The sequence below is a fragment of the Paroedura picta genome, chromosome 5 (genome assembly GCF_049243985.1).
Source record: "Paroedura picta isolate Pp20150507F chromosome 5, Ppicta_v3.0, whole genome shotgun sequence".
Lineage (NCBI taxonomy): Eukaryota > Metazoa > Chordata > Lepidosauria > Squamata > Gekkonidae > Paroedura > Paroedura picta.
In genome coordinates this window covers 36,666,606-36,679,932 of record NC_135373.1, presented here as the reverse complement: position 1 = coordinate 36,679,932, position 13,327 = coordinate 36,666,606, and the positions used below count along the sequence as shown (strand labels likewise).

Genomic DNA, 13,327 nt, shown 5'->3' with positions numbered 1-13,327 from the left:
GAAATTTTAAAATATATATTACAATACTATTTTTGCGTATTTTGCGTTCTATGAAATTTTTTGTTGCTACATATAGATCAATGGTGTCCTGCTTTACCAATCTTAAAATCTGGTAACCTTATCTTATAGGACTATGAAAGGACCGCTCCAGGAACCCCTCCTGATGTCTGAGCAGAACAACAAGGTGTTAGGGTACAAAAAGAGAACCCCTGGGATAATCTACTGTCACCTCCTTTCCTCACATACCTGGGAAGGACTTGTTTTTTATCTTTAGTTTCAATCAGAATCCTATTCAGAGACTTTCCAAAGAATTTCTCTCCTGAAAGGGATAAGACAACACAGTAGCCTTGGAGGGGTTATCTGCTGCCCACACTCTTGGCCCTAGTAGTCACCTGGTAGCAACAGCTGAAACTATCCCCCTGGAGGCAAAAATCAGGGAATCTAAGGTAGTGTCAGCTGAAAATGACACAACTCTGAAGAACCCGTTACCCCTTCAGCTAATCTGCAATTATTCTCTGGCAGTAACTGAATAATTTCCCCACACAATAGATCAGGATTTCTCAACCAGGGTTAAACAGCCCTTGAAGGGTTTCCTGAATGATGGGAGTTAATTAATTTTAAAATATTTTTTAACTTTGTTAAAACATTTATTGGGTGATATGACCATATATAGTCATGCCCACCCCCCCACCCCTCCCAAAATGGCCAATGATGGGCCTGGAGGGAGTGGGAAGGGGAAGGGGGCTAGGTGGGCAGCTATGCTTCCCACAGCTATGGAAAACACAGCTATGCTTCCCAACCATATTCTGCACAATCACCCAACTTCTGGGATTTCTCAAAGCCTGGAGAATGTTTCATAATACACACAAAGGAAATAAAAGAGGTGATTGGGTGCAAAAGTGCGATTAAGTTTCTGGGGCAAGAGGATTTTATACTTACCATTCAAGCCATGCAGTGGTCTAGTACTGGGAAGGAGAAGTAGCAGCCCGGCCTGTATGTTGGGTTCATATATGAAAAGCCAAAACATGGGACAACGATAACTACCGTCTCTTTTTTGTAGCCTGATTTGTATCTTGGGGCTAAAGATTGGGCATGGCGGTCCTATATCAGTGTGTTGATGAGATTAGTACTAAAGAAAGTTAAGAGGGTGAGATCTGACCTGGTGTCCTGATAATGACAGTGTGATTTTCACCAGAGGTGTCTCAGTCTGTAATAAGTACCGGTGATGGCTGGGGAAGTCCTGAAGAGGAATTTCCCAAGCAAAAGCAAAAAGGTGTAAATGATCCACCTGAATAGATGCTTAACTACAGATGTGAGTTTGACATTCCTGGGGTAGGCTTGGATGAGAAGTTGGACCATGTGTGTTTGCTTTGGGTGGAGCAGGAAGGGAAAAACCGTTTAGCCAAAAATGGGGTTATGAAACCTTCTAGGACAAGCCATAGTATTACAGATAATGCATTGTTGCTGTGTTGGGAAAGGGAAAGATGAGCAAACAGGGCCCCTTCCCAGGTTGGCTGCAATGTTACTTGCTGGACAAAATGGATTCTGGCTTGAGTGTACCTTTTTCCCAAGGCTGCCTGTGTGCAGATATTGATATCGTCTATCGGGCTGATATTGGCACACTCTGGTACACTGCCTGTCCAGAAAGAAAGCCATACAGGAGCGGGCTGCAAGCATGTTGAATGAAAGGTGTTTGTAGGCAAACTTCCTCTCAGAACGAGGAAGGGTCTACCTGCCAGCACCTTCACCAACCTTTCTCAGCTTTGTAGCCGTTCAGCCAGCCACTTGTTTTGCATCTTTTTGTACTCTGGCCCTCCAGAGAAATACTGGACGTGGGCTCCCAAAATATCACAAATAAAACCAGCATCCAGGTCATTAAAAAGAGAGACTCTTCCTGGAGATGTCTGTGTTTATTCAAGTGAGAAGACACAGTGGGATTCTTACAGCCTCTTGAAGGCAGTGCCAGAACTCTGGCATGCTCTTCCAAGCCAACTCTTCTTGAAGGCATAAACAAGAGGAATTGCTTCTCGTGAGCCAGGCTGCAAATGCCTCAGAATTTCTGTTGACCACAAGCTACTTTTGCAGTTAAGCTTTGTCTCCACTTCCTGGCTGCTCAGACTGAGTTGTGCACGGAAAGAGGTCACCCCAGAAAGAGCCTCTCCCAGGATCTGTGAAGGTGTCAGGAAGCTCCTGGCCAAGAAGCTGAATCTAGACTGCAAGGAGGACATGGAATCAGCACAGGAAGGGAGAGGCTGGTCGATTGATTGCACAAAGCTATTTTCGGGCAGGCTGTTTCCTTCTTTAGACAGGGAGGAAGGAATCTCCTCCCTCCATTACTGACACCTGTTGTAGCAAAGAACAAATAGAAATAGCAAAACAAAAGACACCTGCTGAGGCCCTGGAGAAGGTGGTCAAAAATGAAGTAACATTACTGCATCTGACGAATGATGAGAATCTCCTTATAACCTGGGCTTTGCGGGACATCCCATACAAACAGAAACAGAGTGAGGACAGTCGCTAGCAGTCTTCCTGTAAACTGGTTGGAGACAAGACTCTCCCCTGAAGCACTCCTGATGGCCTGGTGGCCAATCCAGCTCAGCAGTCTGCATTAGAGATGTGCACCAAAGAAAAACAATTCATTACTTGTCTGATTTGGCCACAATTGATTCAAGTATATCTGAATCACCCATTTTTTATACTCGGATTTGGGTACAGCTGAATCAATTCGGGTCTGTTATAACCTACAGAGCCATTGAAGTCAAATTTTGCCTGTCTGTCTATTCCAGGGGTAGTCAAACTGCGGCCCTCCAGATGTCCATGGACTACAATTCCCAGAAGCCCCTGCCAGCTGGCAGGGGCTTCTGGGAATTGTAGTCCATGGATATCTGGAAGGCCGCAGTTTGACTACCCCTGGTCTATTCAGTAGTCTGGGGATGCATGGGAGTTGCATGAGTTATGAGAAATCCTAACAACATCCTTATTATCAAACAGCAAATTAGCAGAATCCACCTAAATTGCTCAATCTTGAAACCACAAGATTCAACCCCTCCCCTCCTTTAACAAACCAAACCTCAAGGAATTCAAAGGAAGCCTACAATTCTGGGAGAAACCCTAATACACTCAGAGAAAGCCTCCACCCTAACTATGTAACAATAAGGCCAAAGCAAGGGGCGGGGAGACTCTCCGCTGGCTTTACCAAGAAAACAGAATACCAATCCAAAGTCCCACCAGGCTAGAGTAGGCTTGAAGCTTTCTGTTCTCCTCACTCTCCCTCCTCCCCCCACAACCACAAGCAAGGCCACTTGGCCAAGAAAGAGAAAACACAAATCCAGAAATGCCACCAAAACCCAGATTAGAGAACCTAAATGAACCAGAAACCAGAGTCAACCAAAAATTTAAAAAGTATGCCTGAGGCTTGCAGTTTTCCTAATTTGCCCCCCTCACGCACACACACAAGCAGTAGGCCTAAATAGGAAAACAAGCAGAAATGAAACAAAACAGAACGAGGGATTAACTAAAGAAGGCCTGAAAGGGAGCTCCCCTTGGCCACAAACCCAGCCCCACCCCACCAACTACCCACCACCCAGCTGCACTCACTGAGCCCCAAGAGTGAAAGAGGAGAACTTTGTGAAAGATTCCCCTCAAATCAAACCAGGTGAAGTCTTCTCCAGCGATGATCCAAGTAGGTTACTCCAGATTATCAACTACTGGGTGTTCCAGGCAACTAAATCAGGTGGTCTGAATAGCAGCGAACAAGCCAAGAACCCAGCCATACATCTCTTCATCACCAGACTCAGCAAAGCAATGGAGTCAAGACACTTACTGTTATGTCCTCTGACCATGCACAGAAGGATTAAAAAAAAAAGAACCACCTTCTTTGATTGGCCAAAGAACAGTTTCCCCACAAACCTGCTTTCCTATTGGCTGAAACCTCCCCCCCCCACCTCCTTCTCCTGTTGACTTGGCTGAAACCAGCAAAAAGTTTTGCAAGCTTCCAGACCTCATTGCAATTGAATTTGCAAAATGCATTGCAATGACTGACTCTAGTTCCTTCTAGGGGGGTTCTGCATTTGGTCTGTCAGGATGCTTCTTCTCCCTCCCCTCCTGTTGCTCCAGAAGCCAGGGCCAAGGGCAGGGAAGACTAGCTAGAGAACAGTGAATGTAAAAAGAAGGTGAATATGTTTCCATTTAAATTTTAAATGGTCCAAATCCACCGAATCATGATTCAGACTTCTCTGTCTCGGCTCGTTTGAACTGATGAAATGTGCAAACCAGCCCACAGAAGCACAAACAGTACTCAAATCCGCATTGATATGAGTATTTTCAGGCTTATCTGAGCTACCTACACCCCTCTTAGAGCTCTGCGCTCTGCCACCTCCAACTGGCTAGTGATCCCTGGCCCCAAGGAAGTCCGCTTGACCTCAACCAGAGCCTTCTCTGTCCTGGCCCCCACCTGGTGGAATGAGCTCCCAGAGGCGATCAGGGCCCTGGTAGAGCTGAAACAGTTCTGCGGGGCTTGCAAAAGGGAGCTTCTCTGCCAAGTATTTGGTTAAGGTCGACCGAAGCTCAAAATCTATTGGACCGCCGAACCTCCCTTCCTTGAACCCATATGCCTGGACTGACCAACCATGGGTCTCTTAGACTGTTTACTCTGCTAGAATGTTGTGTTCTCTGTTTATTGTCATTACTAGCAAGAAAGCCCATTTCAACCAGGAATGCAATGGGCGCTAGGACCCAGGGGACACCAGTAGGTGCAGATCTCTCTCATAGCAGGAGCCATAGCAGGTAATCAGGGCTCGTTTGTGGTTTGGCAGGGCTCTCTGTGTGTCTCTCTCAGGCATCTGAGAGCAAAGTGGCTAGCGTCCAGAGAAGGAGGGTGGAGCTGTAGGGGCAGGGCCAATCAGGGTGCAGTCAGCAAATTGGCCCTATTCCAACTCACACACCCCGGACTCGTTCCACCCCCAAGCTGTTTCACAAATATTAAGAGAAACAATGGATAAGGATTATTACTGTTGACTTTCATTCAATATGGTCACTAAGTTTAATGTTATTCTTGTTCTTGTTCCACGCGACCTGTCCTGAATCTTAGAGGAGGGCAGTATATAAATGAAATAAATAAATTGCCCATCCCTAGTCTGCACCTCTAGCAATCTTAGTGCTACTGTGGCTCTGTTCAAACATTACAATAAGCTGCTGTTTATGAACTGCAGTTGATTAAAATCCAGGTCGGTCTAAATGCAAATAGGCCAAACAACTAGGATTTCCAGTTTGAGTCTGCAATTGTGTATAAGCATCCCTTGTACCAACTGTTAATCCAGATTGCCTATCTTGGAGGATCCACCAGGGATTTCTGATTGTGGAATGCCACATCCCCTCCTTCCCCTTCCCAGGGCAACCTACAGTGTGTCCTGAAATACTGCACCTGGGAGAAAAGGAACATGTGGTGGGGAGGATTCTCTGAAAATTCCCACCCACAGAGAGGCATGGTCATGCTATCTCACCAGGAAGAAAAATCATACATCCATTCAGGGCCACTGAGGCTCATGGCCAGGGGAGTGGAAAGTGCTTTTCCAGACCTGGGAGTGGTTTCTTCAATTATTCATCCTCAGTTGTGACTGACATCCCTATCAAGTCTAACTGCACCAAAGAGAGAGGGGGTTATCTAAAATAGATGATCTCCTGAGTTTAGATGGGGGAATTAGCAAATTCTAGGAGAGGCAGTAAGAGGGGCAACAATAGGAAACTCCACTTGTGTACACAAAGGTCCTTTCCTTCAGAAAACTCACAACGTGACCAACTGAAAATTAATTATTTTTATTGAAAAATAAAATTAAAACTAAAACATACTTTCACACAACTTAAACACACACACAAGAAGAAAAACAGTTGAGACAGTGCAATACAGGATTTCAGGGGAGGAAAGATAGATTATAGTCACCTTCCAACATGTAGAAGCCCAGAAGCAGCAGCAGCAAAAGTGGCCTGCACCCTGAGTTTATGCAAGATATCGGGAAGAGACACACACACTGAAAAACCCACATGGAGGTTGGTGTGTGAAAAGAATCCCAAAGAACACACACACTGAGGATTTCCAGTGTGAGCCTTAAATAACCAGAGTTGTGGCTGGAGGCTAAGGTACAGCTCTGTAGCCCCTAGAACAATGACTTAGGTGCCAGTGTAACATTAAGAAATCAGGGGAGCAGGTGATATTCTTGTCCAGTGTGGACAAAGCATAGGAGGTTTTCCAGAAGACAATACCAGCGATCGCTCTGGGTGGACCCCTGATGAGTTTTCCAGGCAAAGGACAAAGACTTAATTACACTGAATGAGTTAGGCAAAAATGTAAATATTGTCTTGATGACCTTGGGACCAGTGGATGGGAAATGGCTTTAGGTGTGGCAGGTAAGTTAATCAGGACTAATGGAACTTCATAGGTGGGGTGGGATGAAAGAAGCACTTAAAGGGTGATAAGATTATATATGTATATTTCATTTATTGAGATCAGCCGCCCCAAGCCTATTCTAGGGAGGGATAGCTAATAAATCTAATACATTTTTAAAAAGTGGCAGAGCTTAGGTGTGCCATTGACCTGAAAATGGGTATTGTTTCCAGGGAGGGGAGAGAAAAGCTAGCCTTTGGGCTGAGGATGATGTCACCTGAGGAATCCAGGGGCAGCTCCTGCAAAGCATGGCATCTGGTTTGTCCCTTTTTCCTCTCTGCATCAGTGCAAACACCGCTGGTCAATCCTTGGCAAGGCTGACACATATTTGTGTATTTCTAATACCAAGTTGCAATCGCAAAGCAATATAATAGTGGGGTGCAGGCAGCATTGATGACAGGTGTCTGTGGGCAAACCGTCCCTCTAAGCGAGGGGAAGAACGACTTCAACATTCAAGGGCACATAATCCATTTCTATTCACGCTGAGAGCCTCCTCACCCATCCCAAATGGTTGTGAGGAGCCCAAGGGCAACAGCCTACAACTGCCGCTGATTTCACAGGCTGCTCACTCCCAGGCAGGTCACCTGCCTAAAAATCCAGACTGGTTTGTTTTAAGACTGCAGGGCTGGAAAGCTCAATATTTAACTATTAATTAAACATTTAATTATTAATTGGAGAGCTGCTTGGGCCATAACGCAGAGGCAGGTCCTCACCCAGCTTCCAGGAAGAAGGAGACCTTCAGTACCGCATCTGAGAAGAAAAATCATATGAAAACCCTAGATACGCGGCCCCTCCTTGTGCATCAGCCAAGCAAGTTAAAACCACAGAATCAACCTGTTAGATGCCCGCAGACTCAGAAACGATCAAATGAGCACTAACCCTTAGAGCTAGAAAGCTGATAAAGGATGGTAACTAAAAGACTGGGCCAAAAGTCTGATCTCTACAATTAATTTTCTCTTGGTATTAGTTCCCTCTCCCTGCAGCTGCTGTTCTATGGAGATTACACTGCGTTACAGGACTATTAATCAACGCATTCGGAGTGCCCCAGACATTCTACACTGCTATACAGTTTGCTATACAGTTGTAGCAGTCTTAATAGCTCTGACCAGCCTGAGTTTGTCACATCTGAGAAACTAATCACTATTTAGAGGAGAGCCCACCAAGGAAGTCTAGAGTCCCAATGCAGAGGGAGGCTGTGGCAAACTGCCTCTGTTCTTTTCTTGCCTTAAAAACAAGGTGACCAGATTGTCCCACTTTTGGAGGGACATCTGGGGGTACCTGGCAAATTGGACTTATGTTGAAAGTAAAATATACATATTACAATACTATTTTTGCGTTCTATGAAACTTTTTGTTGCTCCATATAAACCAAATTCTTAATCAAGACCCCCCCCCCCCCGTCAATGGTGTCCTGCTTTACCAATGTTAAAATCTGGCCACCTTACTTTAAAACGCCGCCAGTGGTCAACATCAGTCAGTCCCAACTAGGGTTGTGCACTTCAGCTGCCTCGGCGATTACCAAGGCGGTACGTAGGAGGCCAGCGCCATGGTGCAGAGGAGGGGCGGTGGCAGCATGCCAGCCAGTGGCTGCACACAGGAGGCACAGAGCTCTGCACCTGTGTGTGGCCGCCAGCTGACGTGCCGCCGCCACCGCCCCTCTTCTCCACACCCCAGCGCTGGCCGCTTCGGGCTCCGGTGATTGCCAAGGCAGCCAAACCTCACCTAAGCACACAAGCCTAATCTCAACTTGACAGCATTTAACTATTAATTATGCAGTTTTTGATATCCTAATAAGTCTTGACATATCTGGAAGCAAGTTTCTCTCTAATCCTCAGATTCTGGGGTCCCATACGGCTCTCCCCACCCCCAAAGGCAAGATCCTCCTCATGGCTATGGTTACCTTCTACCACATTTTGGCGGCTGTGCTGCAGCACTTGTTCCCAGGCCTGTGGAAGAGTCTGCATCTTGGGCAAGTGTTCATATGTGGCCTGGAGAAGCAGCATCTTGACCTCCAAGCAGCTTTTCTAGGAGTTAAGAACTATAGAGGAACAGAAGCCTAGAGAAGCTGGGATACTGATAGTATAATGTCCTCACCCTGTACAAAGCAGAGGGGCAAACAGAGTAGGAAGGAGAAGATTGGTGGAGCTATCAAGAAGACCTGACTCCTGCCACTGCTAAAGGAAAGGTTATTCTGAAAGCACACTGCCTCCCCCTTGCTTTCTCGGCTTCTGAAGGGTGAACAGTGGAGGAAGAGCCCGTTGGCATTGTGTATACTTTAGGGTGAAGGCGAAGCTGGCTGAAGTCGAATCTACCTAAGACAGAGGTCATGTGGCTGGAAAAGACGGATGATGTCCAGTTGGCAGCTGCAGACTCTTTAAAGAGCCTGGACAGGGTGTGTTTGTGTGTGCTTGGATTCTGTACGCTCATTGGATAAACAACTGGCTAGGGTAGTTCAGTCAGAGTTTTTTCACCTGTGCCAGGCTCACCAGCTGGCTCTTTGCTTGGGTCAGACCTACCACATTGATCCATGTAACAGTTACCTACACATTTAACTAGTGTCATTCACTCCACCCTTGAAAGCACTTCAAAATGCAGGTGGTCCAGAATGCCGCTGCCAGGTTACTGACTGGTACATCGTGGTCAACTCATATTACTGTAAATTTCTGGCCAGCTGCACTGGCTACCAATTAAGTCTCTGGATCCCATTCAGGGTGAGTTACCCTTCAAAGCCCTCAATGGTCTGGGGCCCTCATATCTACAGGACTGCCTTTCCCACTATAACCCCATTCGGTCCTCATCAAGGGGCCTCTTGCAGGTGCTTGGCCCCAGGATGGCTTGGTTGGTTGTCACCTTCTTAGTTGTGGCCCCTGCCCTGTGGAATACACACTCAGATGACGCCCGTGCTTTGCCAGACTTGTTTAATGTCTGCACAGCATGCAAAGCTGAATTATTTAGGTTGGCCCTTGAACGGTGACCACAAGTTTGGGCTGCTTTGAAAGTGGTTTGGTGACAGACAACTTGTGTAGCGGTTAAGAGCAGCGGCCTCTAATCTGGAGAGCTGGGTTTGATTGCTCTCTCCTCCACATGCAGACAGATGGGTGACTTAGGGCTTCCCACAGTCCTGTTAAAGCTGTTCTCATAGAGCAGTTCTGTCAGAGCTCTCTCAGCCCCACCTATCTCACAAGGTGTCTGTTGTGAGGTGAGGAAGGAAAGGTGATTGTAAATCGCTTTGAGATTCCTTCAGGTAGTGAAAAGCACTGTATAAAAAAAATTCTTAATATTTCAGTATTAATGTTTTATATTTATTTGTCTTCACGTACCTTCTTGGTTTTAATGTTGTGTGTTGCCATGAGACGCTTTGGGCGAGTAACAAGCTGCCAGGGAAAGCCCTTCTCTGCCCAAGACCCTGGCCAGCTGCTGCAGACGATACTAGGCTAGAGTCGCCTTTACAAGCTGCTCCAGATGTTCCTGGTGAGAGTCAGAACGGGCTTGAGGGCCTGCAACCCCCCCCCCTCCCTGAGCACTTCACCTAATCCACACTCCGACAGGATGAGGCAGGCGTTGTTTCCTTTCCCCTACAGGCAGAACACAGTCTGACTTCAGAGATCATCTTGGGAAGACCTTGTTCAAAGGATACATGCTGTGATAAAAACCCTCTGCATCCAGCAGCCACTCTAACATATCCGCCAATGAAGGGCAAAGCACAGAGCGCTGGAAAGCCCGCTCCTGGCACAGGCCTTCTTGCTGTTCATAGAGCTGGAATAGAGAGGCTACGTGAACACCAATGGTATCCCGCACTTTCTGCAGCTCAAGTCTATATACAAAACAGAAAATACATCATAAATGCAGCTATATGGAGCAACTCTGGACATTGCCAGAAGTTCCTATAATCGCAAGCTGAATTCCTTCCTTCCCTACCCCCCAAATCTGTACATGCAAGCTCAAATTGGGGATAAGGTGTGCCTCACTTCCTGGGCAAGTCCAGCTGACCCTCTATGAGCACTGCTTGCTAGCATTCCTCGAGGAAAAAGCTCGTGGGAGCTCGGAAGCCAAGCTGGGTTGGCCATCAGCAGTACTTCCACCTAGAAAAAACGGAGCTGCTACGTAGAGGAAGGTGATGGAAAACCACCTGCGCCTCATAAGCCTCATGAGGCATTGCCATGAGCCAGACTGCACTGTGACAGCCCTTTCCACCACCTCATCAAGTCTGTGTTGGTTCACTATATCCCTCTGCAGCAATTGGGACTCAGATTCCTATCAGCCTGCTAGCCCGGCTGATCTTTGGCTGGAACGCCCTGTGGATGGGGTGCCAAGAGTCAGTTGCAACTCGAAAGTATGTTCTTTCTTCTCAAGGAAAGACAGAAGCCAGCAGTTTTGAAGTGACTCAACATACTGAGATGGACTTGGACAGTTCATTGGGTAGTCAGGGTCTGTCCTCCCTCCCTCCCTCCTTCTTCCTTCCTTTTCCACCCTGTCTCTGCCATCTTCAGGGTAGATCGCAACAGATTTAAAATTATATTAAATTATTAAAATACAGCTTTAAATTAATTAAATTAAAATTCCAAAACAAATGAATCTCTTATATTGCCCACAAAATTGTCCTGGGGTTTGGGAGGGTATGGCATTGCTTCTGCAAGGGAGCCATTCAGTGGATGCAAGCACAAGCGGAGAGGCTATCAGATCAGATGGCAGCTTGGCCTCAGCCGTGGGCCTGACAGAACAGCTCTGCCTTGCAATCCCTGTGGAACTGTTGTAGGTCTCGCAGGGCTCTGGTCTCAGCTGGCAGAGCATTCCAGCAGGGCAAAAAAAGCCTCGCCTCTGGTTGAAGCCAATTTGATCTCTTGGGGGCCGGGGATCCTAAGCATACTGGAAACTGCTGTAGAATAAGTAGTCAGATTTATCTCAACACTGCCACAGTGATGCACCCTGGCAAGAGAAACAGTGACTCGTTGATGACAGTAAAACTGGTGATTTTCAGGCGTTCCCCAATTCTTCTGAGAAATGTACACTGGCCCCTTAAATACACCACACGCAAAGGAGACTTACAGTTTTCCCCACAGCTCTTCCAGCAATGCTTCTGCTGCACATTGCTGGCGGTATCTGAGTCTCTCTGGTAGACGTGGGAAGTCTCGCAGCGGGGTGTTGGCAAAGGCCACTTTTTGGGATGCCTGCATCTGCTCTGCCAGGTTGCTCAGGGAACCCAGGAGAGGCGTGCATGCAGCCAGCGCACTCTTCCAGGTGTCATGCTGCTCCTGGAGATTGCGAAAACACTTCTGCAGGGAGCAGCGCAGGGCAGGAGGGAGAGTCGAGTCGTCCGAGGCCATCCTAGGGGCAAACAAACAGAACTGGGGCTGACATGGGCCGCATGCAGAAAGCTGCATAGTCATTCAAGCCTCTTCCAGAGAGGCATCATGTTAACTTGTCTTGTCCATCCCTTGGCTCTGGTTTCTCCCACATCTAAAGCTAGATTGTATAGCTATCCTTGGTAAGGGCTTGTTTTTTATATTTGCTTAATACACTCCAGGAACACTCAGAGGTCTTATGTGGACACTTGAATACAGTAAGCTAAAGTGGCCCCAGCTGGGCTGCTGGCTGTGGTAGCAGAAAAACATGCAAGTTGTGCTTTTCCAGATTTGGGTTCATATTATTCATTATTTGATTTATATCCCACCCACCACTTGTGTCCCAGGGTGGCTAAAATATCCCCATTTGCTTCTGAGTTACATTTTTCTTTCCACTGATTTCTCCAGGAAACAGTTCCCGATTTGACTCTGCTGCCTATCCAATCCAACCTCCAGATGCTGCCTGCCAAATTTTAGCCAGACAGCAGGATGAGCTGCCCTTTTAAATTTAAATGACAAGTCCACTTTGCAGGCAGGCACACAGGCAATTTGACAATCCAAGAAATCAACTAGAAGCCTCAAGACAAGGCACGCCTTAGGAAGAAACAGGCAGCTTTACATTGCTGGCATTGGGGTATCCAAGACAGGGAAGGCAGCATTAAAGATATCCTGGTTGCATCCCTGGAAGGCATCGGCAGCGAAGCAGGTTCGCCAAAGCTTTACAGAACTGACCTGCTGCTAGATAGGAAGTGGGGCCCCATCTTGCAGAGGCTACTTCTCCATGATTTTAACATGACACATGAAGCTGACATACAGAGTCAGGCTTCTGGGCACATCCAGGTTTGCACCGGGAAGTCAGGTAATGATAATTCCTGTGCATGCTGTGATACATATACAACATATTTTCAAAGATATTCTTGTGATTTAAATGTAACTAATTTTGTCCACGATAAATACGTGTCCAAATAACACATCATTTGCTTACTAAAGGCAGCAACCTGGCCAAGCTAACTGCTCCAGCAACTCGGACGTCAGCCTTGAAACGCGGGAACTCCCCTAAGGGGAAACACCCTGGCCACGTTCTGCCGGACGGGCCCTTCTGTTCCCAGGAGGGGCTTAACCAGAAAGCACCTTGCCGGGCTCTGCTTCCCACTGTCGCCCTAACCTCTACAAAAGCACATCACTGTCCTGCGGAAACGCAGCACCAGCTGGGAGGGATCCGCAGCTAGGACAGCCCTCGGATGCCTCCCCGTCTGCAAGCGGCGACCTGTGATTCGGGGGCAGGACGAGCTGACTAGTTGAATGCCGGACTGAACAGCGGCACCTTCCACCGGGTATGACCCGTCGACCCGGGACGAAAATGCCCCCCAGCCCCGGACTGCAGGACACCGAGACTCAGGGCTGAAGTCCCGGCATCGCCCTGGAGCCTGTCAGACAAGATCCCTCGCCTCACCTGCGCGCCAACACCCGCCCGGCTCTGCCTCACACGCCGACACCACTTCCGGCGCCGCAGTCATGACGCACTTCCGGAGGGACCAGAGAGAGGA

General features: G+C 47.5%; 1 protein-coding gene across 3 annotated transcripts; it reads right to left on the bottom strand.

The window, feature by feature from the left end:
* Positions 1 to 5,798: 5,798 nt before the first annotated feature.
* AIRIM (AFG2 interacting ribosome maturation factor) lies at positions 5,799 to 13,327 on the bottom strand. 3 transcript variants are annotated; one of them, XM_077337263.1, is made up of 5 exons: positions 13,234 to 13,327; positions 11,485 to 11,763; positions 10,076 to 10,252; positions 8,339 to 8,457; positions 5,799 to 7,189 (listed from the first exon to the last, which is right to left on the bottom strand). In XM_077337263.1, the coding sequence occupies exons 2-5, from the start codon at positions 11,760 to 11,762 to the stop codon at positions 7,149 to 7,151; spliced, it is 615 nt and encodes a 204-aa protein (XP_077193378.1). In that variant the 5' UTR covers position 11,763; positions 13,234 to 13,327; the 3' UTR covers positions 5,799 to 7,148. The 3 variants fall into 3 exon arrangements, with proteins under 3 accessions (XP_077193378.1, XP_077193379.1, XP_077193380.1); XM_077337264.1 differs by lacking the exon at positions 13,234 to 13,327 and adding an exon at positions 13,048 to 13,158; XM_077337265.1 differs by lacking the exon at positions 13,234 to 13,327 and adding an exon at positions 13,105 to 13,125.